This window comes from Pithys albifrons, chromosome Z (assembly GCF_047495875.1).
Source record: "Pithys albifrons albifrons isolate INPA30051 chromosome Z, PitAlb_v1, whole genome shotgun sequence".
NCBI lineage: Eukaryota > Metazoa > Chordata > Aves > Passeriformes > Thamnophilidae > Pithys > Pithys albifrons.
The window spans coordinates 75,702,624-75,729,353 of NC_092497.1; the positions used below are offsets into that span (position 1 = coordinate 75,702,624).

The window sequence follows — 26,730 nt, forward strand, 5'->3', positions numbered from 1 at the left end:
ATTTCTAATCAGGAAAGGGATTGATTTCAGATTTCAGATGTCTTGAATTATCCAAGACCTTGTTCTTTTGTGTGGCATCTTAATTATGCTTCATAGTAGATCTTTTCACCTGAAAGTTTGTTTTTCAACATCTTGAATTGCAGACAACAGAATAATATTTGCAGCACTAATTCTCAACACACTACAAAGTCTCCATGTAACCAGTTTAAAAGAGATTGCTTCCAGAGATAACTCTGTTAGCAGAGACATTAAATTTAAGTAAGAATTGCTAACTTCAATTCAACAGCTTCTTGCCTGGCAATAGTCTAGCATCACCATTGTCCAAATAAAATCAAAAAGAATAAAAAAACTGATGCTCAGCTATTGTCCAGCTTTCGGAAAGACTCAGTATTTCTTCCACAAAGAACTGAATTACTGAATAATCGTCTTTGCACTTTGAACAAAATTCAGCAATGACACCAAACCAGAATAGAACTGGAAAAGTGCTTTGGACCCTTACATGATACACAGTGCAGTCTGTGTGCCTGCGAGTCTGAACTCTCACATTCTTTTGAATGGGAAGTGAGAGGTAGAGAATTTCCACAGTTCAACTTCCCTTTAGAAGTAATATATGTAATCTATTGAGATGAGCTTATGGAAAGAGTAGCTAGTCCCGTTCTCTCCACAAAAAACCCCTAAACAACAAAGAGAAATGTCCAGGTCTGAGCCTTTCCATCTATTTCAGCTTCTCATTAGAGAAACTATGCTCTTTCCTCGTTCCATACAGTCATCTTGGCTTTTTATATACATTTTTTAATAAGTCTGAGTGTTATCATAGTGAAGAAAAAAATTAAGAATCTTCCTGTATGTTCAGAGGATGAATAAGACCTCACACATTGTTTTATTCCAAATAAAATGAATGGCGGAACATCAATTTTATCTCATCAGCTAGTTTATATGACATAGAGGAATGCTCTTTTCTTTTCACTAAATACTTCTTCCACAGAATACAGAAGATTTTCCTTTATTACTGAAAAAGGGCTTAGGAGGTTTAAGCATCTTGAAAGGTTGTTCACAAAGCTCTTCAATTCACTTTTCTTAAGAACTTTCTGTAGCAACACTACTAAAGCATGAAGGTTCATGTTTAAGAAATTTTGGTAATTTCAAAAGTTATCTTATTTTACAGCTCCATAATGATGTAATCTGAGGAATAATGGAATATTCAGACAACAGCAGGAATAGTTCTGTTGTTAATTAACGAAATTTAGTACTTACAGACCCACTGAAAGTCCTGCCAAAATATCTGTTTTCCTACTGTCTGGGGAGACAAGCATGGATGTTGGAGCACACATTACTATACTAAATATACCTTGTTCCAATTTTTTTTTGTTTCTGTCCTGCCCTATCATAGATCCTAGCCTCCTGATCCTCTTTCTGTGAAGCACTTTTTGATGCCTGTGGGAATTTTCTTGTTTAGCATTCCTAAACTCTATTTTCAGGCAGAGGAAACCAACTTCTTCCATGAATGCTGTCTACTATTGACACACTACAAACAGGGTCACATTTTGTTCTCAAATGCTCAGCCCTCTTAACACTTTGCAAGAAAAGAAAATGAAAAACCATTTTAAATCAAGAAGTCAAACAACTATAATGTGTAATTTATAGTGCTGGTAACCTGATACGAAAGTGCTTTGATTAATAAGGATGTTTCTTCAGCTATGCAGGGAAATTCTGTAAAGGACACTACTAAATATCTGCTGAAGAACCATAAAAAGCCATGGTGAAGTTTGAAATTGCCACGTTTAAAGGAAAATTTTATTGTAGTATTGGAATTGATTACTACTTAATTTTAATAATCTATGGGACTGAACAGTTCTGGGTTTTTATAATTACATGCATATACACGTTACAAGCAATGACTAATATTAATCTTGTTAAAACAGCCCATAAGCATAACTGTTATGCAACATATAATACTACAAACTACGTAATTTCATCCTGTCATTAGTGTACCTAGACCTTAAAAGGTTTTAGAAGTTAAACAAAGCAAGCAAGCAAGTGGGGTTACAGAATAAGATACCAATCCAAATGGAAGAAACTAAAAAGAAACAGAAGTTTAGCTCATGTATCTTCTTACCTTATATTTGCCCTGGTCACATCCACATAATGTGCTTTCCATTGTGTAGCTCCTTTGTACTCCTATCTCTCTCCAAACAACAACTCGTGCTGTAGATTCCTTGGACTTTTCCACCACAAAGCTGCAGCTGCCCATGCAGAATGCTGGGGCAATCTGACTCAAGATCTTGGGAAGTGTCTGCAGGACAGTAATTTGAAATTATTTCCATTATGGAAGGAAGCAAGAGGGGACCACATAATCACAAACTGTTACCAGAAAATTTTGCTGCAGTTTGACTATTAAAGTAACCAGAAAAAAAATCTTCATCCTGAGTTTTAAATACAGTATCTGAAGTTTTGCCTTTTCCTACTTCCTAAAATCCTTTTTTTCAGATTCAGTCACTAAAATGCTTAGGCATGTGGGTAAGAATCAGGATACAAGAGAATTCTTCAGCTGATCATCATCTCCTCCTAATTCACCAAACTAAGCTTGCTTGAACTAAATGTAACACATACAGCATAAAATAATTCAATTCCATTTCAGACTGTTTCAATAATTCCATTTTCAGACTTAACAAAACCAGTACTTTATTAATACATAAAATTCATTTGTATTCTGGAAAGCACTAGGTGCATATTTAACTTCAAGAACATGAATCAAAGTTCAGTATGGCTGTTTTAAGGACAGCTTTAAGAAACTGTTATGCAACTATATCTATTTGAGTAATGCTAAATGACTATTTTTCCAGGTTTTATTTGTGTCAGTAAAGATGAAACATATGACTCCTTCAAATTTATTATTTCAGTAGCACATACACCATTAGTCATGTTGCCCAAACATTCCAGTCCAGTGTTTTGAAACAAAAAGGCTTTTTCCCCATAACTCTTACTGACTGTAGTCTACTACTATAACAGTGCAGGCTGAAGCCACAAAACTCCCATATCAATGTGTTAGAGCAACAGACGTGCATGGCATCCAACTCAGCATCCAGGAAATCACACAAGAAAACAGAGAAGCAATAGCCTTTTTTTTTTGTAAGTGAGGGGGGTTTGAAGAAAAAAAAAAGAAAGCATTTGTACTCATTTACCCTCAAGAATGCATAACAAGTGGTTTGTCATGCATTCACGTGCTTTTCAAGATAACTGTGCATCTTCTCAAAACACAGGGAGCCTGGATGCATTCAGGTCACACAGGTTTGCAGTTGCCACAAGGTGGCAGTGAAGATTCACAGAAGAAACAGGTAACACTTTAAATTTTTGACATTTTTGAAAGTTTAGACAATGCAGCAGACGTTTTTGTGCAAGTTGATATATAATTAGGAGCACATGCCTTAACTGCAAATCTTTCTATGAGGAATCTTGCCTATTTCCATACACAAAAATGAGCATTTCTCAGAACAATCCTGTATCTTTATTTTCTTGCTGCTAGAATATAGTTTGCCATGCTTAAATGACTCTTCTTTTATGCAGTAATTACGAATGCACAGAAGCACATTTTCCATCTATTGTCTCTGAACATAATATTACTTATTACAAAATTACTTATTGGTAAAAAGAAACAATAAAAAAAAAGCGCTCTCTGTACAATATTTGAAGGTCTCAAAATACTTCAAAGTACACTCACGAACTAAAAAGAGACCATTTTAAATAAATCTCCTTACGCTATAGAGTCATTATTTGGACAGAATAATATCAGGGAGTTATTTGAAAAGTATACTCCAAATTCATGCCCAATGAAAGAGGTATGAATGTCAAACTTACTCTGTAACTGGGGTCTTCCACTAGGTCACAAGAGGCAGCATTAACACTTGTATGCCACATGGTCTCCTTGACGCTGCAGCCATACATAAATACATTCTTTTTACGAGAATGACCATGATAATCACAGTAGACCTACAATAAATCATTTTGCAAAATAAAACCATGGCATATGGAATTAACATTTTATGAAAGTAATAGAAGGGGTTTTTTTTCATTTGGACTGTTGAAAGTTTCAAAGAATTAGGCAACACAATTCCTTACATAATTAAATTGTGCATTAAGACAAAACCCAAGGGATTCATCTCAGGAAGGTTTAGCCTTCTCACCTAGCCAGTGTAACATACTTATATCTACAGGTTTGCAGAAGACTAGTTCTTCAAGTCAAATTTAAGTGTGACAAGGTTTACAAGACCATATTAAAATGCTTAATTTATAGACTAGCTACATAGACAAATTTAAAAAGATTCAGAATTGTTTACACACACATACTTACCAAAGGTAAACGTTTTATAGCAGCCAGATATTGCAGTAACCCTTTAGCATGGTAAATAGTGGGATGCAGATCTGGATTTGGATTTTGCCACTGTCTGTTTAAATCTTCTCCACTTAAAGAGCAACGGTGGCTATTGTGGGGGGGGTGGAAAAACGCATGATGTAGTCTGTATTATCATACTTTTAAATAAGCCTCCCCCCCACCTCAAGATTTCCTCATCACTACTGCGTCTTTGGAAGGAGTCTGGCAAGAAACAAACTTCAATTTTCTAACATGCCATATAATAGAAGTGTTTGGGGTGTTTTAAGTTATGTTACAGAGAAACAAAAAATAAATGAGTAGCTTCTTATGTAAAGTCAACTGTAATATTGTTCATTTGCTGTTGAAACTAAAGGCTTGCAATTCCATTCAAATGCTAGTTCAAAATCAGTAATTTCAAACATAAGGTATCTTTACAGTTTGGGTGTCTTGACTTCTGTAATTTAAAGACTAATGCCAACTAGAAATCTAATACTTGAAACATGAGGGTTTTAGGAGACGAGGAGCTATGAGGCAAAACAAGAAAGAAAAGACAAACAAAAAACCCTGAAAACAAATTAAAATTTCCTCTGCATTAGGTGAGCTATCAGCAAGAACTTTTAAACTTGCAGAAATGCATGACTGGGGCAGTCATCTTCAGTACATTTGACTTTAGATTCTGTCTGCTGGAACAAATTTCTTAATTGTCCCTGTATCCTGAATTATTTCATTACAGATGTTCTAGTATATACATGCTTTTATATATACAAAGACAGAGTTCTACTGAAATCCATTATTGGTTTTATTTTTATTATTTTGTTCACAAAACCTTTAAAATATTACCCATAACTACATGAGAAGAAACTGTAGACTCATCATAGCAAAACTTCCATTTCATTTGAATTCCCTGTAATCAAGTAATGTAGACTGTGGAATGCTTACTCATAGCAATTTCAAAAGGTTCTGAAGTATCCCTTAAATCTATTAAGAAAAGTATCAGTAAGTGAAATAATTACTATTAATAATCAAACCAGGATACTCTCTTACCATTTCTCTTCCACACCTACTAACTTTTATTCTTTTAATAACATTTGACAACAGCTAAAAATAAAAAATGCATGTAAAAAGCTTTCTCAAATATAAGACTTTATTTTTTTTATGAGGACTGGGAACTTGTTTCATTTTTCCTAAATGCAGGTGTGGTCTCATAGAACACTCCTACACATATCTAAGACTGTTGTTTGGACAGACAATTAAAATGTCATGTCACATCACACAGGAATGATTATCATCCATGGAAAACAAAGTATTTTTTATGAAACTGAAATTTGTGACACAATGCAACTACCTTTGAAAAAGCAAAAAAAATGCAAAAGTCCTAGCAATATTGCATTTGTTCATTTTTATCACATTAAGTATACTATTTGTATCTCTCCAGGATTAGTTTAATTATTCTTTTTAAAATAATGATGCAAAAGAATTAGTAGCACAGGTTATATATTTGTAAGTAAATGTATGCTTACTTTCCATTGATGACACCATCTGGATTGAGCATGGGAATAATTTTGAAAATAAAAGATTCCCGTAAACATTGGGCATTTGGACTATTGCTCATAAGGTATTCCAGTGTTCCCTTCATAACCCAGCTTGCATTGGTCTCCCCAGGATGTACACGCGCAGACAGGAAAACATAAGGACGATTCCCTAAAAGAAGTATGCATTGAAATTGCAAAATATCACTTAAGCTAAGTAAACAGATTGTTACATTGAAAAAAGAGACAACAGCCAGTTATATTTATTACAATGTAAAAAATAGTATTTGGGATTTGAGTATTACTGAGCACAAGTATTATTGATAGAGCTTGCCTCAAATTTTTAAAAGGACTGCTAATTACAGAACTATCACAGTGGAGCTTCAGATTCAATCAGACAATTGTAAAGTCACAACTAATTTGAGCTGGCAGTTCTGATAGGACTTTCATGACTTTTCCTAATAGCCAAGAAAAATACTGGGGTGAACAAACAAAGCAGGAATGCTATTACAACTAAAGCTCACTTCAAATCGCAGTAGTTTATGAAAGATTTTTTTGACAAGCAAATAACCTCAGCATGTGGAGAAAGAAGTTACTCATCAGGTACTCTTCCAAGAAGTGTTGTGTGCAAAATGTAACATACAAAAACATCTAGCAACAAAGATTTAAAATATATTAATATATATACTCTTAGATATATCTTGAGTTGGCTACTACAAATAAATATTAAATACATAGCAAACACTGAATACTGATGCCTCATAATTTCAAGAAATTTATTAACCTTATTTTACATTGCTATTTTTACAATGCATAGCATTTAATATTAATTTTACATTATTTTCCGTTGATGAGAAAGAGAAGTCATACTTACTGAATTGACAGATATGTTCATAGTAATTGGACTCTGGCATGGCTGTAATAGTGACTAATGGGCAGCTGTTGCCAGCCAGCGTCTCACAGAGAACATCTTGTCGAAAATATATCTGTTGAGGGTTGTGCATAGATTCCAGCTTCTGAAGATGCATCTTCATCCCAAAAATATTGAAAAAATACTTCAGATCCTTTGCAGTCCCGTATTACAGCACATTTCAAAGGTACTATTTAACTTTCTTTTTGTTGTTCTAAACAATGTTCAAGTTTCTAACATAATTTTGAGCATGAAATATCATTCTCTGCATCTTTGACATCTGATTGAATACTTTTTTTTATAGAGTCTGTTTTTCCAACTGCTTCAAGAAAGACGAAGGCAGAGAGGGTACATTACTGGACAGATATATTACTGTAAGTATATATGGAAGGTAAGAACCTCTTAACTAAGGTTATCTGATCAAAGACCTTTTCACTGCAAAACCTGATAACAAGGTAGAGGAAGAATCAACAAACAGACACAACAGAAACAATACCAAAACCCAAAGTCACCAGTCTCTCGCTGACAGGCCATTAAGAATCTACAGACAGATCTGAAGAGAATCACCTGAGGAACAAGGAGTAAACCAGAGGAACCTGAGGATTTGAGAAATTCAAGAGGGGGGGCTGTGGTACTATACAAAACTCAAGCACCTGATGCCTACAGTATGCCCTTAGCTATCCCTCTCTCTCCATAGCAGCCTCACTATCCTGTGCATGCAAGTGCTATATAGGTGAGTGCAACTAACCAGACAGGTCCAAGTGCATTTGCAGTCTGCAACTGGAGTGAGCAAGAGTCTCAGCATCAGTAGCTGGAGAGGACACATGTCTTAAAAGCATCTTTGTGAGTACCACAAACTTTGTGTCCCATGTCCCAGCTACTGCTGGAATCAAAGGAGACACCAGCACCTGGGAGCTATAGGCACTGTAGGCACCTTTCAGTCAGTGGTGTCAGCAATGAAACTCTCTCTGTGCCAGATACTGCACTGAGTAAAGGGTGTTGGTGTTCAATCACTGAAGCACGAACTGTGTGCCCCCAAAACACAGCTGGTGGTGAGATAAGGGCAAATTTCTCAGTGCCATCACCTAGAATAGGAACATGGTTTACAAACCCACATGCCTGCTACCACCTGCCAGGGGTGGTGGGAAAGCATGCACATCTTCCCCACAGTAGGCGTGCGAGGGAGGGTGCACATGCCATTTGCTAACAAACTTCAAGGTGGACTACCCAGGCAGTATGGGGTCCCAGGTCAAGGAAGGGATATCAAGTGGGCAGAGTCACAAGTACAGAGTACCTGTGAGATGAGTGAGATTATTTTAATTATAGTAACCTCATTTATCAAGAAGTATATGTAGAACAGCACAATATGAGTCATTTGACTCAAATTTGACTGAAAAACAAATACTTCATCCAACTAGCACTGTTTTCAGTCAATTATCACAGAATAGGTAATGTTGAAAGGGACCACACTGGATCAGCTGCTCCAACCTCTCTCCTCAGACAGGGCCATCCTAGAGCGCAGTGCACAAGATTCTGTCCAGATGGTTCTTTAACATCCCCAGTGAGGGAGACTGCACAGACTATCTGGGCAACCTGTTCCTGTGCTTGGTCACTTACTCAGTAAAGAAGTTCTTCCTATGTTAAGGAGGAACTTCCTGTGCATCAGTTTCTGTCTGTTGTCTCTTGTCCTATTGCTGGGCACCACTGAGCAGGGCCTGGCTGTATCCTCTTGGCACCCTCCCTCCAGAGACTTATAGACATAATATAGACATAATATATATTGATGTCCCTGTTGTCTCTTCTTGAGGCTGAAAAGATCCAGTTCTCTCAGCCTTTCCTCGTAAGAGCAATGCTGTGGTGCCATAGTCATCTTTATGACTCCTAGAAAACCCATTTAGCCTGCAAGCAAGTATCAATTTTATTTTTCCAGCAACTATTCTTTAGAACAGTATTCACACTTTGCCAGTCTAAACACTAACCTGATGAAAACTGTCCATTTTAAAGAGCATTTTAAGTTTTATAAAAAGAAACAAAAAGAATGCACTCATGAATGCTTATGGTTCACACTTTTTAAAACTAGAAATATTTAACTATGTAACATATAATCTTCCTACCTTTAAAGTTGAGTATGTATATGGATAATGGTAAGCCAAGTAGCACACATCATCTTTATGTTGGAAAGTCACTGTGAATGTAATTGTGTAATAGGATTTTCCCTTCTGACCTCCAGCAGCAATTGAACTTCTTGAAAAGTGATTCCTAAAGCAAAAATGAAGGTAGCATACGCATTAGAATAAATTTTTTCATACTGTTAATTATTTCTGAAGACATGTTCTAAGTGTCAGAAGGACTTTTAGTGATTGTATTTCTCTTCTGTGTACATCCAGGTTAAATACACAGATTCCCACCAGCTGTAGAGATACTATCTTATAGCAGTGAGACATACATTCATCCATGTTGGAAAAGATGAGCAAACAAAAACAAGCAACACAATAAAACAAACAAAACCAAACAAAAATAAGTAAGCAAACAGCTATCAACATGAAGAATTACACATGGATATGCTGTACCATGTCATCCTGTGTTCCAGGATTGCTTTACACAGCTTGCATCATAGATTACAGGAGGCTCATCACAAGGACCTTGTGGTCAGTATTGCTGGAAGTCACTAGTAAGATTTCAATTAAGCATATATATATTCCCTTAAAACTTTCTCTGAAACAGTGTGCAACTTCTGAGAAAAGTATAAAATATGAAGAGCTTAAATATTAACATGCTTTCACAATAAGACCCTGCATATTTTTATCAAGACCCTGCTTATTTTTGTCACTTCTATTATTCTCCATAGTAACTTCAGAAGAAAACTCTGTTCACAACAGAATAACACAGAATTATCAAATGTAGAAACAAATATTTCTTCTCAAACATTATACCTCCTGCTAATCTTCAGATTAAGATTTGCTATGTTTGATTCACATACTTACTTATAGTAACAAATATCTGTCCCAACACGAGTCCAACATGGTCGAGAGTCTAGTGCTTCTTGAACTGAATACATAAGGGGCTGCATACCTTAAAGAAAACATGCATTTTACTTCAATGCTTAACATTAAACAGAAATATCTTCGTAGTAATGAACCACGTCACTACTTATGTACAAGTCTACAATTCACCTATACTTATTTACTCACTATAATAGAGTATATTTTCATGACTGCCTGGGTATTATATGCTCTTTCAACCAGGTGACAAAAGATTGCTGATTTCCAGAAACTAACAATTAAAGAAAAGAATCAGACCTTTGCAAGACCTAAATGAAATGTTTAAATGAAAGATGAGGTTAGTATAAATGGTAATCTACAAGAAATCCTGGGTCCCACTCCATCTAACTCACACTACAAAAAGGCTTCAAAGAGAATACAAAAAATTGATACTATTATCCATTCACATAAATAACTGAAAACCAACTGAATTTCAGGACAACTTTTTTTTTAACAGTTAACTCTTTAAATCATGCATTTTTGGGCAGTATACTTACTTTGAATATGTAATATGAAGTTAGTGGAAAAAATAATACATACTAATTGAACATAATTTGCTGGTTAGGTAGTTAGCCAGCCACATTGACTGATTCAGGCAGCGTACTTAAAAACCACAAAAAGTAACTATCAAGGAAGAACATGAAACATGAAAAAAGATCTAAGATAATTGATGAAGACCAGTAAATAATTTAAAAGCATTTTACTGCTAGTTAATTACCTGGAGTTCTATGCTTTGATCAATGTGAACATATGTGTATGACAAAAAATGCAATATTACTCTGTAGAAAGAGTTTAAATTTGGGAAGGGAGGAGAAATGTCTCTTCTTCCTTCGTAAAGGACAAATTTCAGAATATACAGCAAGAAAAAAAGAAACTTTACAAAACAAATGGTTTTCAGCTGACTGACACACACAACTCATACACGTGCCTAGACAAGTGGAAAAAAAGCCTATTTAGTAAGCCAGTACTTTATAATGAGGAACATGCATCAAACATGCTAGAGACTGCAAGCGTCGCTTAGGAAGCACAGCATTTCAAAGTAGACTTATTTTTCCTTCCCATCAATAAGACAAAACTGTTTTACAATGTCTCTGCTTACTTTCACATCTGAAAATATATCTCTATGCAGAAATGGACTAATGATGCCAGCTGTCATTTTTCCTGACCTCTGCCAATCAACAGGCTTTGGTGTTGTGCTCCCCTGCCCAATGGTCTTAGGGTAATTGTAACTGCACCAGTAAGTTTCTTCCACTTTGGCCTCACAACAAAACTTCACTTTAAAAACTGACAGCCTGTGGCTTAAGATACATTTTTTCTTTTTTTAACTGAAGCTTCAAAACATTTTCTACCAGTACTATTAAAATAAAGCAAGTAAACTATCAACATGAATACTAGTGATCCTGTGGAGGACAGCAGGAAACAGCTGAGCTGTCTAGTATGGGTATTTTTTTAAGTATTTCTTCTCAATTTATAGGAAATGTATCTTACCGTAATTAAACTGACTGTTTGACTTTTCACAGTTGATGATGTTAAATCGGTAACCAATGCCAGTTTTCATTCCACTGACTTCAAAGTAAAACCATTGGTGATAATGATTGCTATTTATATCCGAGTTCAGAATTAGATCATACTCATTTCTGAAGATTAACAAAAACAAATCAATCTTTAAGAAGCAGAAATAAAAGGCCTAAAAAAGCATGAAAAGATGAGTTGAAATATCTTACTTTCTGATCTGAATAACTTTGCGCAGGTTTCCGGATTCAAACTTGGAATTAAACTTCAAAACATCTGCTTCCTCTGGTACTGAACAACTGAGTAGAAAAAGAGACCAAAACAAATAAAACAAACTTAACCAAAACAAATTCTTTTCTTTTAGTCGTCACTTGGCAATTCAGAAACTACTGTGAATTTTCCTCTCAATGCAGCCTTGATAACAAAAACATTGTTACATCAGATAAAACTTTTAATGAAATCTGCTTTAAATATTGCAAATTGTATCACAGAGTAAGTAGAATACGCTTAGAGTATGAGTTGAAAGTTGTTTTTAGAAAGGTAAATACTTACCTCATATTATCAAGGTCATACACAACTCTGTCTATAATGTCATTTTGATAAATCAGCCTTTCAATATCTTGAGAGATTTTTGTCCTAAAATAAAAAGCAAAGTTCTTATTTACATTTTCACATACTGTTCTCAATTACAAAAGAAGAATTACCTCATAGAGGAATGAAAACTAACAAAGTTGACATGAAGACAGTGGTACAGTTCAGAGAGATCATAGCCTCACCCTCATTTATGTGAGAAAAATTTGTGTACTTAAGTTTCAACACCTGCATTCAAAGCTGACTGAATCCAGTATTTCCATGTGAGGGAAATGAGTTTTCATGCATACAACCCACTGGGTTTTATCTTGTGAAAAAACCTGCAGTTTCATACTTGACAACAGAAGCAGGAATTACTCAAATGTTATTACTTATGTTAATGCTTTAATCCAGGACAACACTTGATAACATTAGTAACTTATATGAGTCCTACCATAACCAAAATCAAAGAGTTTTAGAGAGTAGGTTGTACAGTGAGTGTGCTAGTGAACTAACTTTTCACCTCTGGAGATCTAGGTTCATTTATCAACTAGGTAACAAATAAAAATTAATTTGGTGATGTCAGCCAAATGCCAGGTGTATGCTTATCCAGATCATAAACCCATTGCACAACTGGCAGTATCTAGATCCTGGTTTGGAAAAATAAGAATGTGTTGCAGTTCAAGAATGAAATATAGTGGCAGAGCTGTGGGGAAAAGCTTGCACAGCACCTGCAATAAGAAGAAAAGGAGGCAGATTAACAAGGAAGAACACAGAAACAGAGCAGTAAAGTACATTTATGCTGGAAATTCTCAATTTAATCAAAATAAATACTGTTACCAAATGAGAAAGAGAAGGTAAGTGCACTACTCTAGCACCTCTTTTTAAATTTAAACTAACTGGAAAAGAAAACAGTTCACAAGTCCAACGTAGTGCCAAAATTGTGATGAGGTTGACTCACCACAGTCTATCTGAACAGGTTCAGCTCAGGACAGAACTACAGATTTTTGATCTTGCCCTTGATTGTATAGAACTCTTTAGATCTCGGCATGCCTCAGCTCTAAAAGGTCATAATACTTCCTATCGCCACAAGAGTTTTGCCAAGACAAAAATCCATCTATGAAAATTCATAATAAATATTATATAAATAAAAATGGCACTCAAATACCATTATAACAACAAATGTATATGAAAAGAAAGAAGAAATAATATTCAAGATGCACACAAAAAAGAAAAGCAGTAGTGGACATTTTCAGGTTCCAAAAAAACAATATTAAGCTATTTCAAGATAATTAAAGTAAAAAAAGTCTAGAACCAACACTGTTGATGTGAGCTATGTTCTTATAGATTAGTCCTTTGTGGATCCTGATGATTAGAAAATACTAAAGTGTACACAAAAACAAACTCAACCTAAATTTTTAAGGAATGGAAGAACGTAGGAATTTAAACCCAAATTTATAGTGTATTGAACTATATCATAATTTTCTCCCTAAAACATAGAGGAATGTAAAACACTTCAGATATTCTCAGTTTCATTTTTCCATATAAAAATAATTTGGCAAGACAAAAAAGCACTCCAAGGCACAAATTCAAAAACATTTCAATTCCTGGCAAACTGCAAGACTAATAAAAACCTCAAATCCTGCACCATGTTACTCTAATAAAAGTATGAAGCAAACCCACTCAATAACCCCTCAGACCCACCACAGTATTTTCTTAAATTGCACGGCTGAATTAAAGCAACCATTTGTTTTCTAAAGAAGACTTAGCTGACGTACAGTATTTAACTGCTTCTATTAAGAAGAACATAAATCCCACTGAATGTCAAAAGAGTTTGTACACAGATTTGTAGAAGACTTTAAAGCTTTTCCATGTCCCCTACTAAACTCATTTTTACCACTGCCCTATAAACTATGAATTCCTAAAACGATTAGGCCCTTTTTAAAAAGATGTCCTTCTCAGAAGTTTGTTATGTTGCAGCAACAAGACAGAATCATTAGTCGAAAACTCAATTCTTAAAACAGTGTTTCTTAAAAATGTGATGTATAATTTTTGATTCAAGGTTAGCAATATTATATGATATTTCGTTCTTGTGTCATACAAGACCTAAAGAAGTTATAAAAATAAAATATTTTAAAATATACCCTGAAATTATCTCTACAAATGAGTCTACAGTCTACAAATGAGCTTTGTGTGTGACCACACAAGGTTTGTTATTACAGTGCTTTGTATCTAAGAACAAGCACCAGAGTGACAAATTATATCTGACATCATTCAGTTTTGTTCAGGAAAATTCAGAATTATTAATTACTACAAAAACATATATGAGGATATTCAAGATTTTCTTACAATGCTGTTCTTAGGTCATTCCTGACTCAACACTACCTCCCTTCTAAATCATCTGAATCTATTTAATAAATAGCATAGGATAGATTCTCCTCCTTCAATACTAAATGGTATACTCATTATGTCATTAGTTTCCAGCACCTGTTCGTTTTACTGGAAAGATCACTTTTTCATTACATGTGTGAAACAGATAAAGGATTTTAATCCTATCATCTAAAGACACAACCTCTTAATCATTGTAATATCTAAATGTAAATATGAAGAATCTCATGAAGTTGATTATAGTTATAAGTGTAAAGCTGAAGGCATTCAACTTCAGAATTAGGAAGGTGCAAGGTCTTACTCTGCTAACATGATCAATTGTCTCCAGTAACTCATTATGTATTTGAGCCAACTCTTCATACCACCTCTACAACCTCTACAAATTATTCTTAAGTGTCTCATCGGTCCCCATCACTCATCATCTCAGAGAAGAAATAAACGAGTGTGTTGATGTGTTGGTTTTTTGTTAATTTTTCCCTCTGTGTTTATTGTGTGCCACTCTGCAAGATCTAACACAAACTGTATTCTTAGCATTTGTTACCTCTAAATTCTATTATACTATAAACTCTGAAACCAAACACTGAAATATATTAACTTTTTCCACCATGTTTTCCTGAAAGATAGCTTTTTAGCAGAGCAGAGAGAAGAGCTGAAGCATCTTCAAACTACGAAAGATGCTGAAGCATCTTTGAGCTGTCCTACCTTTGCTAAGACCTCAAGACTGCATTCAGTTGGGGATTTTTTTGTTTGGTGGTGGGGTCTTGTGGGATGGTTTGTTTTTTGCAAACTACAAAATTTAGATTGGAGATGGCAGGAAGGTAGAAAGGGAATGTATAAAGTAAACTGAATAGTATTCAGAAACTGAATTAGTGAATTAGCAATTACAGAATCAGACTGGCTCTGCACTGATCAATACCTACTCACCTACCTTCAAATGGCTTTTCACTGAAAACAGTTTTAGATGCAAAAGTAAACTGTAACACTGCCTGCTAATCACAGAATAAGGTTGGAAGGGACCTCTGGAGATCATCTAGTTAATCTGATCCTAAAGACTGTTCCTCAAGGGAACAAAAACAGTAACAAAGAAAGGATTACAGTAACTCACCTCTGCACCCCATATGGCCTTTCCAGAATAGGTTCCTTAAATGGCGGTGGAATATGACCAAAATAATCTGGATAGGCCACTTCTGAATATTCTGGAATAGACTTTGTGCTTTTTACCATTTCAATATAAAGATCACAGTCGTGAACTGGTGATACATCAGAAACCTGAAGCATGACTTGTTCCCCTGACGAACTAGATCTGGAATCCTCCTCCTCTGAATCCACTCCAGTGCAGCAGAGTTTTCCCAGATGGACAGATGATCCTTCAAATAGGCTACTTCCACAGGGTGAAACATGTTCACAAGGTTTACTACAAGCAAGTGTGCTAAGGCTAGCTTTGTTTTCCTTGTTCACTACACATCCTGTACCATAACACTGATCATTTTTCACACTGTTCTGCAGACTGATTCTGTCCAAGCCTTTCACAATTTCTTGGCTTAGACACTGGCACGATGGAAGCATGTTTCTTTGATCATTTTGCTGATGTGAACAACTGTCTTTCATACTGTCTTTCTTTGGCAGTTCCAGGAAAACTGGCCTTCTATTGTACTCCTCTGTCAATAAAGGATTGCTCTCCTTCAAAGCAATCCCTTTTGTTGACTGGTTTGCTTCAACAGAGTGCTCCTCGCTGGCTGTAGGAACAACAATAGGTCCACTCAAATTTGCATCAGGTACAAAAGGCTTTGGTTCCTTGGAAACTAAGTCCCATTCCTTAAAAATAAAGGTGAAAAAATAATGTTAAAAATTATTAACAAAAAACCATAAACAGTTCCTAAGTTCCATTCACATTAGAAACCTTCCTCTTTCCTTGTAGGATCCTGAGGTAAATTTTTTAATAATCCAAAAGAAATGTAATTTAAAAGTCAGCAGTTATTGTGTTATAAGCTATCCTAGCAACCACGTTCCTTCTTGTACAAGGTGTTAAAGCCATAAAGAAGTAGCTCATCAATAACAAAGTATCAAGTCATTGTATTTGATCCAGATATTTTAACCATCTGCTTCAAGCAGGTGCACAGCATTTAAGAAAGTATCTAATACAATGAAGCTCTCAGAAGTCTCATGTCCTTTCCTACTATTTTACTTCTGCCGTCTCCAGTAATGAGATACCAGAAAACAATTTCCTTGTATCTGCCCACAATCCCCTTCTCAGTCAGACTGAAGTAACCATAGTGTTTAATTAATTTACTTAGTACACAGCACTCCCTTGTGTAGATCTAGAACTGCAGACCCATGTTTCTTGGCTAGAGGAACTATCCACCAAAAAAAGAACATCAAAGTGTATTCCAGAGTCAACCTGACAAAACAAGAAATGTCCTGGGAAACATATACTTTACCTGAAAGTTTTCTGAAAGTTCTGGGAAAAACTGCTCATACATTTTCAATTCTTCTATGGGTCTTCCCAATTCCTGTCTAGGTTTCAGTTTATTAATATCAGTCTCAATATCATCATTCTGAAAGATGACCAGAACAAATTAATCTTGTATCCAGAATTAACATACTTCTAAAACATTAATCTGAAACATTCACCTTTTACTCCTACACAGCCATGCTCTAAAACCTGAATACTACTATTTTAAAATTAGTTGAGCTGCAGCTTTCACCATGAAGATTTAAGCAGCTCAGGTTTATTAGTACGCTTAAGTCTCAGTTTCAACAGAAATATTAAAACAGCTCACTTCTCTTGCTTTCACACCAATTTATTATACAGAGATATCAGACTACACTTTATATGAGATCTGTGTGTATTTTGACTACTGCAACTTGGAATGTGGAGACTTCATCTGCTTGCAGTGACAAAGTAATACTGCTTCTGTAGAAGAAGACTCCTTCATCAGGGCTCATGAGACCCTTAAATAAAACTTGTCTTTCCAGTCCATGGACAGACAACTCAATTAACTTCTAAATACCTGCAATATAAAAATACAGAATGAGGCAGTTCTGATCAAATATCCATCTGTGTCCCGACTGGCAGGAGAGTAGGACAATAACTTCCCAAAGTGGTACAACAGTGAGGGGTTTGATTTCTACCTCTACAGTTGGCTGAACTTACTACCTTGCTGAAACACTGATCAGGTCAATCCCAGTCCAGAATGATGGAAAAAGTTAGAGCAGCTCCTACATGCTGAGCAGCTAATGTAGGAAAAGCAGGCTGAGAGAAACACAAGTGGGGAACACAACACTGCCAAAAGAGCTTGCAGTTTTGTCCGATTTTACTCAACACATTAAGTGTAAGCAAACAGATTTTCTTAAAAATCTTGAACCAATCTGAACAAGAAAGGTTTTCTTTCTTATTTTCAGGCAGTACACACTTCCTTTAAGTTTCAGGAGCTTTTTAAATTTTAGCATTTGCCCTGAAAACATCCTCCTTTTAGCACTTAGAACATATGCCTATATACATGATTCAAGCAACTTAAATAAAAAATTGCTATGCTTGATTTTTGCCTATTAATTTTGTCTCTACCAACCTTAAAAAGTTGGTCCTTCTCATCATCATTTTCAGTTTCAATTTCTGATTCTGTTTCACCATCATCATTATCGTCACTTTCATCTACTACATCATCCACTAAAATACAAAAAAGTTTGGTAAGACAGATTATACATTCAATGTGCAAACTCAAAGAACTCTTTTCTGGGTTTATTTTCTTTTTTGCTTACCACTTGAAAAAAATGTGAAAACTAACTAATAAACTAGTCCTCAGGGTTTTTATTGTGTTTTCTCATAGAGTGTTTTCCATGGAGGAAATTTGCTGATTGTCAATAAAAGGCTCACTCAGAAGTTTAAAAATTATACTGATTTTCTAGTGCATTCAGAATAATTACATGTATTGCTTTTACAATACTGAGTCTACAAGATTGTACTTTTAAAAAACCAAGACCCCTACCCACCTCATGTCTTTTAATACAGAAGTTTTGCCTTTAAAAGTGAATCCTATGTATCTTATTTCCTTAGGTGATCTTCTTTTTATAAAAAGTAAGAAATCTATCAAAAACCCCCCAAACGTATCAGTCGTTCCCTTCACCAGACTAGGAATTTTCTAAATAGGTACTATAGAGTACGAAAGATATTGTATTTAGTAGATTTAATTTCTGTGGATTTTGAAACACACTTTGAGACCTGTAAGACAAAACATAAACTCCAAATCCTGGAGTTAGAGTCTGACCCATTTGAAGTTCCATAGGATAGTTTACTTCTTTCAGACTATGATGACATTTTGTTTTAGGAGATACTGTGAATAAGAAGATACCAGTAAGTCTGACTTTGCCTCTTCATCTTACAGTAACTTTCTGACAGCAACTTCATTAGTTGCTTACCCAGGTCCACTATATCAGTATGCATTAAAAATTAGTTACCTGAAAATAATGAGAGGCGTTTACAAAGGGCTGAATCCATTTCCTACAAAGCACCACACAAATGCTTTGCAGACAAGTTTTTCCTAAGAGACTGCAACAAAAAAGCAGCTCTACTTTTTCATCATGCAAATAAAGGAAAAAACACAATTTAAAAAAGGCCAGTGTTTCAAATGGCACGTGTTAATCTTAAATCAACCACATCCTGAGTTATCAGGGTAAGGAAGAAAGGAATACACTACATCACTTTTCACATAGCAGAATGTATATGATAAGTGAGTTAAAATGAGAGACCGTTTAAGTTTGTATACAGACTACTCTTTACACTTCAGAGTTTGATGAACATCACTTTTTAGTTCTTGTTTTCTGTTTTATTTCATAATTACATACACGTGGACCAAATTTTCATCACTTAAAATCTCATGCTAGAACTGGGGCTCCACACTAACAGTCATAGATTAAGAAGAGTCTCAGAGTCCAAATTTTGTGGACAACACAAATAACTGCAATAGATTCCACCTTACATAAAGCAGCATTGGACATACTCGGAGACAAAGTACTACAAAATTACCATACCATCAGGAGGCAAACTGTACAGTTGAGCAACAGGACCACTGGCAGGAATAACTGGGAGTTGGAAATGGAAAGCACTTTTAATTGTTGGTAAAGGAAGACGATTTTTAGGAAAACATTTTCTCATTATTAGGCTGGAAGTGTTGACGAGAGGATCAAGAGTTCTTACTGCAAGGCACTCCTATTAACATGAAAATAATGAAAAGTCTTATCAAACTAATAATCAAACTGTATATTCATGAATTCTAGAAATCTGTATTTTGTTTACAAAAAAATTTGTTAATGTCTCCTCTGAAGAAAAGAAAAACTTCCATCAGCGCAAATTCACCTTTTTAAAAATACCAAACTTCAAAATTTAAAGGTATTCTCACTCCCTCTATTTTAAAATTAAATTCAACAATCCCTTCCAGAGATAGCCACAGCAAAATAATAGTAAATATGAATTTAATTCTGTACTCTTTCATTCTGTTTCAGGCTGTTACAGAAAATAATGCTTACTTCCATAATCAGGAATAATCACAAATCCCAGAAAAGAAATATGATTAACCTTTTTAAAGCCAAAGAGGCAAAAACTACTACATAAAAAAAACCAACCATGATAAACTTACTTGTGAAGTATTGTAAAGAATTTTCATCCCATTGGCATCAATAAATGCTTTCCTTCCGAGTTTGATGTTTGTAACACTTTTAATGCACTGCAAAACTCCTTTACGTATCAGCATGTATCTGTGTCGACTATCATGACGGTGCCAATCAACATAAATCGTTAAAAGCAGCTGCACATATCCTCTGTCTACTGCTCTCCTGGCATTTGTTTCTTTGCAAAAAAAGTTAGGAAAGAAAATTAAAAATTAACCAATGACTTCAGTATTACTTTCAAATCAATATTTAAATTATTTTTACCCAAGTAAGTGACTTGTTTCATTTTAAGTAGTATTCTAGCCACACTTAGCAGAGTTTTACATCAAACTAAACAGAAATCACTTAAGAATTGAGTCCAGTAGTCTAACCTTAATTCTCAGAATATTGCATGCAATTTTCATCATTTACCAGAAGAATAGTGTGAACTACACTTAAAGGTAATTGTAAGGTCCTGTCATCTAGAAAATTTAAAAAAACAATTCTACAAATCATACCTTATCACTATCCACACACACTGTGTGGACACAATATTTGAAACAAACTTTTTTTCCCTTGCAATCTATACAGTTTTGCAGCAACTATCCCTCAAATTTGATAAACTTATAATACCTGTACCCCAAATACTGGGTAATTAGTATGTCAGCTGCATTATACACATCATAGATTAGTGGTTTTATGAAGAAATTTACTTATATAAAGTGTAAGAAGCTACAATGTCAAACACCCCTAAATAAATGCACAAGATCTCCTTTTTTAAAGGCACATCTTTTCAACACTTCATTTTTCTCCCCAATATTAAAGTCTAACTGCCAATTTACGGAATAGAGCACTGAAAATTATTTGGAAATATTTCTTTCTCTGAATTTCCCAAAGAGAAATTTCAAAATTTGTAAATACGTGAATTGTAAGATCAAATCGAATAAACCTGAGTAAAGTCAGTAACCTGTGATAGTACAGAAATTTCCTCTCATTTGTCTGGAATGGTTTTCCGCAAATCTAATCACACCTCAGTTCTTATCCAACTCCACTGGAACTACTAGGAATGCTGTAGCTTTAACACAACTGTTTGGAGAAAATGAGATTTTAATTCCTTGCTAATTACAATCCTGGTTCAAAATCTGCAGAGATGCCATTTGTGAGGATCAGCTGCTTGTGGCTGAGACAATTCATGTCTGGAAACAGACCATTGTTTTGTTACCTTTAATTCCACTTCATGAGCATTACTGACAGACTTGTCATTAGGATCCCAGTACTAATTACTCAGATGAATTACTGAAGAACACCTGTATTTTCCCCTGCCATCCACAGATATTTTCAGATATATGTACAAAAAAGATGCACAGGAGTTAAGTTACAGATATGCATTACTGAAGGACTGAGGTGAGTGAATGTAAAAGGCCATTTCTCCATCTTGGATCCAGATCAGTTCTAGAGAAGCCATGCAGCCCTTCTGCTGCATAACTGAAGAAACACTAGGTAATTATTAAACATATCTCTATATACTATATAAATAAAGCACCAGAGACTGCAGATAAAACTGTACCTTATTTCTAGCTTTCCTAGCCTGGATTTTGTTTAAGCCACAGACTTGATGTTAGTTTTACTTTACACACACACACACACACACACATATACCTCAAGTAGACAGTTTCTTGTAGTCAAACACTTACTTGATTTTAGCAATGCAGCAAGTGTGTCTAAAGCAACCCTGTCAACATAACATGAAAAGTCAAAACAGCAACCAACCAGTAAGCTTAATTTACAACACTATAAAACTAGACAAGATATTTACTGCTAACAGACTTAAGCAGCATCTACCCTCATGTCTTCCTAGTTGAACTGTATCATAGGCTTCACTTTTAAAATTTGATTTTACTAAGAGATCACATATCTCTGCTATATCTGAAGTCTGATGGAAAAACTTAAAAATATCAACAGAATGGCTATCCAAACTTCCAGCTTTGCAAAGACACTGTGACAATGTAATGTTTATGACTGACATTCAATGGCTGTGACAGTTCTGAAATTCATGTTTTTGTTAACAGTGGAACACATACTTCCACAAAGTAAAGGACATTATTTTTGAAAACTGCAGTCAATACTGGTGGTGTATTAGAATCTTAAGGAGCAACACCCATCAATCCATACTACAATACAAAATGGTCAGTGTGAGATTTTTCTTGTTCACAAAGATTTTTTTCAATTAACTCAAACTGTACAACTAAAAATGTATATACTTATTTTCCCCCTCTTTGTGAAGACAGACTTCATGCATCTGATCTTAGACCATGAACAAGGATATCATGATTACTTATATCATAAAACAGTAAGTTCATATGCCTAATTTTAGGCTGAGGCTTAAAGGAGCGGGCCATTTTTTTTTGGAAGATACTCCTGTGACCACAAATACCAGATTTTGATAACATAGCAGTATGGTTGTGTACTCAATATGTACAATATGAGATTAATATTTTCCTGACCAGATGAGAAATTTGGTTTTCTGTAAGTCTGTACTTCAAAAAGGTAGAGTGTAGAAAGAAGGCCTATCTTCAGTTAGATCCATTTAGCTATTTTTTACCCTAAATTTGCTGGAAAAAAAAACAAGGAAAAAACCTCAAACTCCAAGCAATCAAAAAAACTTCCACAGGGTTGGGAATCTAAGGTCACCACTTTCAGCTACACGTGTATTTTATTTTTTTTTAATACAATGGCCCAATAGACAGATATTGCTGGGGCTTCCTACTCTGTGTTTTATGTTCTTGGTCTGAGAGTCTGTACTGATTTGAAGTAAAGCAAGAAGAAAATTTTATTACCAAATAAAAGGGATAGTGTCACAGTAAAAGCACAAAGCAGATGCAGAAGTCAATTCAACAAATTGAAAAATGACGCAATTGTCTTGATCTGTTTGTCAGGATTTGGGGATAATCACTGTACAGTTTCCATGCAGGAATATTAGAGACCAAAAAATAATATTTTTATTACTTTACTAGTAGTGCAACTAGACATTCAAATATTTTATGTTACTCTAGTAGGTAAAATTAAACTGTCAGATTTGTGGTTCTCCTTCCCATCTGCCTTCCCTTTAACCTTCAAATATTAATTAAGTTTGGTTTCCTAATATTCTTTATAATTTACAAATAAGTTCTGAAACATATACAAGATTTTATTATACACTATATTAAAGAGACCTTACTTACTTCATAAGGCTAGTGTTCTTTTTACTAAAAGGGCCAATGATCTTAAACATCAGTTCTACTACTCCATTCTTTCCCAAAGATACTGCATTTACAGCTGGAAGAGTTAAAAGTAATCCATTTTAAAATAATGTAATAAGAAAGGCAAAAGAAAAAAAACGATAAACTAAAATTCACACAAGTTAATTTTGAAGTACAAAAAATGCTAGACATGCTTGTGCTTTAAGACATACAACAAGAAGCAGACACTACTCTGCACATAATCAGCTTGATAGAACTTGGAAAAGAAGAGAAACTTAATCACTGCTTTACAAATAAAATTATGTGCTACTTCCAACACAGGTTTCTGCTTTCTTTGTTACTAAAATGCATCATAAAAAGAACTTTCTTAATTCATAGCTTATCAAAACAACAGGTTTTCAAAAATTTCAAGTCTAAGACTTGCTACTGTGATACTGTGATAGACAGATATATTCACTAGGGTTCGAAAGACAAGAGTCTGCTATAAAATTTAAATATGCCAACTGGTATAAGCTTCCCTGAACTACACGTTATGAACATACATTCTCAGAAAACAAAAATTACAAAAGTAATCTATTTGAAAGGGAACAAAAGAAATTCTGCTAATATCTATTATGTTCAAGAAATACCCACTGAAAGGGTATCTGGCTGAAGTCCAAAAGCCACAGAAAATAAAAACTGCTGAAACAGGCAGAGAAATTCAATTCCTAACTGAGTTTAGTAATAAGGACTCCTAACAAAGTGGGAAGAGAGCAGCTAAGAATTGACTTCAACACACTAAATACTGTTATTACTGTAGAATTTAGTATGTGAACCCCAGTTGCAATTTCATCATCATTAGCAGCAACATTACAGCAGAATCTAAGAAAACGTAGGACTTATTCTAATAGTAACTGTACACAAACTTTAAACAGTACTACTCTCCAGAATGTTATGAACTACAGCTTTTTCTGTTTATAAGGAGTGGGAAATACAGAAAGACAGACTTGATTGAAGCAGAAGCCAAATTAGATACTCAGTTCAATATTGCCTTTTCAGGATTAAGCAAGTTTTCATCTAAGCAATGCAAGTAATGTAACTATCTGTATTAAACTCTTCAGTTTAGAAGCATTTTACCTCATTATCAGATAGCTCAACTGACATAAAGCTTCAACATTTTGAAAGTATTATGGCTTTATGAATTACAGCTGCTCATGTGAATGTCCTGAAAAGATAATCTTGCAGATCAAATCTGTTCTCTGGAGCAAGCATGGCTATGCTTTCCATGTCTTGCACTTATTTAAGAAGCTTAATGACCATTTTGAGCTCAAATGAAAAACTTACGACTGTCTAACTGACAGTAGAGACACAGCAAGAACCAGATTTTTTTCATCAACTTCCTACTGCCTGCCCAAATACCTCAGCTTTTGCAGAAGAATATTACCCCAAATGTAGAACACAAGGATTAAGGAAAAGGTTAAATTAAGAAATAAAATATTTCCTATGTTACCCAGTTTCAAATTAGCAATAAAGAAATAAAATAACAAAAATAAAAAACATGATCATGAATAATAAAGATAATTTAACCATCATTTCTGGTTTAACATCAGCATTGATACAAATTAGACGCCTCAAAATTTCACACATCCAAAAGGACTGGTTAAAAATTCACCAGCTTTTTCTAGAATTTAAGCAATTTGAGGATGTGAAGAGCAAATTCTCAGATTGAAAATATTTTCAACATCTAACATTAAATAAGCATTCAAATCTGATATTATAATCTTTATATCACATGGGAAAGAAAATAATTATCTGCAATACTTACAGTTCGTTGAGTAAACTCTTAATACTTGAAGACATGGCAATATCAGCCTGTGGTTCTGCAAATTCTGCTTCACTAAATTCAATGATATGTTTAGAGCACCATTTATTCTTGCTTTCATGCCAATCTTTTTGTCTGATGAGAAAGAAATACAAGATAAATCACTCTAATTTTGAAATTATTATTAAAAAAACAGAAGTTAAATGACTGAATTCCTTTTACCAATGTCAACTCTGCATATCTACTTTTCACCATTCTTTTCCCCCTCTTACTCCTTTTGTTCTCCTCTACCAATTCTGAGGACATGGATGCTTACACAATAGAAAGAAATTTTTTTATTAAATTTCAATTATAAAACTGTAATATATGAAGCCATAATATCACCTTTTGGACCAATTTTGGCAAGAAGAGTATGAAGAAGGACCATTAGTTCTTCATTTGGTGGAGAGTCTTTGCTGGCAGTCAAAAGCAGCTGTAGTAAGATCTGTGTTCCTCCTTTGGTAACTAAGACACTTGCTCTCCGACCACCACCTAGAAATTAAAATTGAACTGGTATGTCTAAAGCCAAAGAACAATTAAATATCTAAGCTACAGTTATCATAAAGGAAGTCTTCAGAACAACAGTATTTTCTTCATACGAGACTGAACTATATAAGGACATGCTGGACTTAGACATACAGCAATAAAAATTACTTGTATAGGATTATTTGAAAAGTGACTTCAGTGTTCACATTCTTTTAATTCTGCATATAAATCCTCTTTAGCAAATCACTACAAACAAAAATCCAAAATAATAAAAAATTCACAAAAAAACCCAAACCAATAAAAATAACCTTTCAAAACAAACAAAAAGTGCCCAAAGAATAATGTACCAATATAATCATGTATGGCTCCATAATGAATACCTACCTACTGAGACCACCTCAATGAGAATATTCAATATATTTAGAATAGTTTGAGGATCTTTTGTATTCTGCAATAAAAAAGAGAGAGATCTTTGATTAACATAGCAGTCTAATACAGTGGTTTAGATACTTACAACTAGGAGAAATTACCAGCACTAAATCAAGTAGAACTTAGGATGTATAACCACCCAGATAACCATCCCATTATGCACCTGAATTAACCACAAAAAAAATTAAAATCTACTTTGTAATATGGTGAGTCAATTAGAACTGAGAGGTGACAAAAAATTTCTTAGAATATTTAAACATAACTGAGAGAAATTCATAAGCAGGTTACTTAAAGACAGTATCTAATCATTATGGATCAACAGAAGTTTTGGAGACTCCAGAGGGTAACAACATATTTCATAATACAAAGCCCAGTGATAATATGTAAACTTGGTATGCACCCATAACCACACAGATTAAAAGATTTTACCTCTAGGGTTGACAGGATAATTTCTATTCCAGTGGAACCCTTAGAAGTCATCTCCTTCCTGGTTTTTTCTGTCAGTGAGAAAAAGATCAATATTAGCTTGCAAAAAAAAAATCAAACCAAACATGATAATCTACAAATTTATCAGAATATCTACACTGCAAATAATAAAACCTATTAAAAACTGTATATCTTTACATACACGAAACTAAGTAACAACTTAAGCAATTTTAAAACTAATTTTTGCTTTTGCTTGTTCAATAATCTTGTCATGCCCTAGAAAAAAAAACGTAAAGAAAAAATCAGTAAGAAAGTTTTCTTCCAGAAACTTCTACTTCTCATACATAT

The 26,730-nt window shown here is 34.5% G+C and overlaps 1 protein-coding gene across 8 annotated transcripts in view; it reads right to left on the reverse strand.

Moving 5' to 3' along the window:
- Nucleotides 1-26,730, reverse strand: part of AGTPBP1 (ATP/GTP binding carboxypeptidase 1) — a 67,160-nt gene that overhangs the window by 20,917 nt on the left and 19,513 nt on the right. For 7 of the 8 annotated variants that reach the window (XR_011699881.1, XM_071579838.1, XM_071579835.1 and 4 more), the window contains 21 exons: nt 26,386-26,453; nt 25,912-25,975; nt 25,387-25,533; nt 25,006-25,137; nt 23,184-23,277; nt 21,657-21,694; nt 19,953-20,161; nt 19,348-19,525; nt 17,889-17,986; nt 16,758-16,874; nt 15,425-16,134; nt 11,914-11,997; nt 11,574-11,660; nt 11,338-11,486; nt 9,793-9,880; nt 8,923-9,067; nt 6,773-6,926; nt 5,890-6,070; nt 4,349-4,478; nt 3,856-3,987; nt 2,117-2,293 (listed from right to left, as the gene is read on the reverse strand). Coding sequence is in view for 7 of the 8 variants with exons in the window: in XM_071579838.1 (XP_071435939.1) it covers nt 2,117-2,293; nt 3,856-3,987; nt 4,349-4,478; nt 5,890-6,070; nt 6,773-6,926; nt 8,923-9,067; nt 9,793-9,880; nt 11,338-11,486; nt 11,574-11,660; nt 11,914-11,997; nt 15,425-16,134; nt 16,758-16,874; nt 17,889-17,986; nt 19,348-19,525; nt 19,953-20,161; nt 21,657-21,694; nt 23,184-23,277; nt 25,006-25,137; nt 25,387-25,533; nt 25,912-25,975; nt 26,386-26,453 (3,182 nt within the window). In the remaining variant the exon portion in view is untranslated. Of the gene's footprint in view, nt 1-2,116; nt 2,294-3,855; nt 3,988-4,348; nt 4,479-5,889; nt 6,071-6,772; nt 6,927-8,922; nt 9,068-9,792; nt 9,881-11,337; nt 11,487-11,573; nt 11,661-11,913; nt 11,998-15,424; nt 16,135-16,757; nt 16,875-17,888; nt 17,987-19,347; nt 19,526-19,952; nt 20,162-21,656; nt 21,695-23,183; nt 23,278-25,005; nt 25,138-25,386; nt 25,534-25,911; nt 25,976-26,385; nt 26,454-26,730 lie in introns of those variants that run through there. The other variant, XM_071579840.1, reaches the window with a different exon arrangement.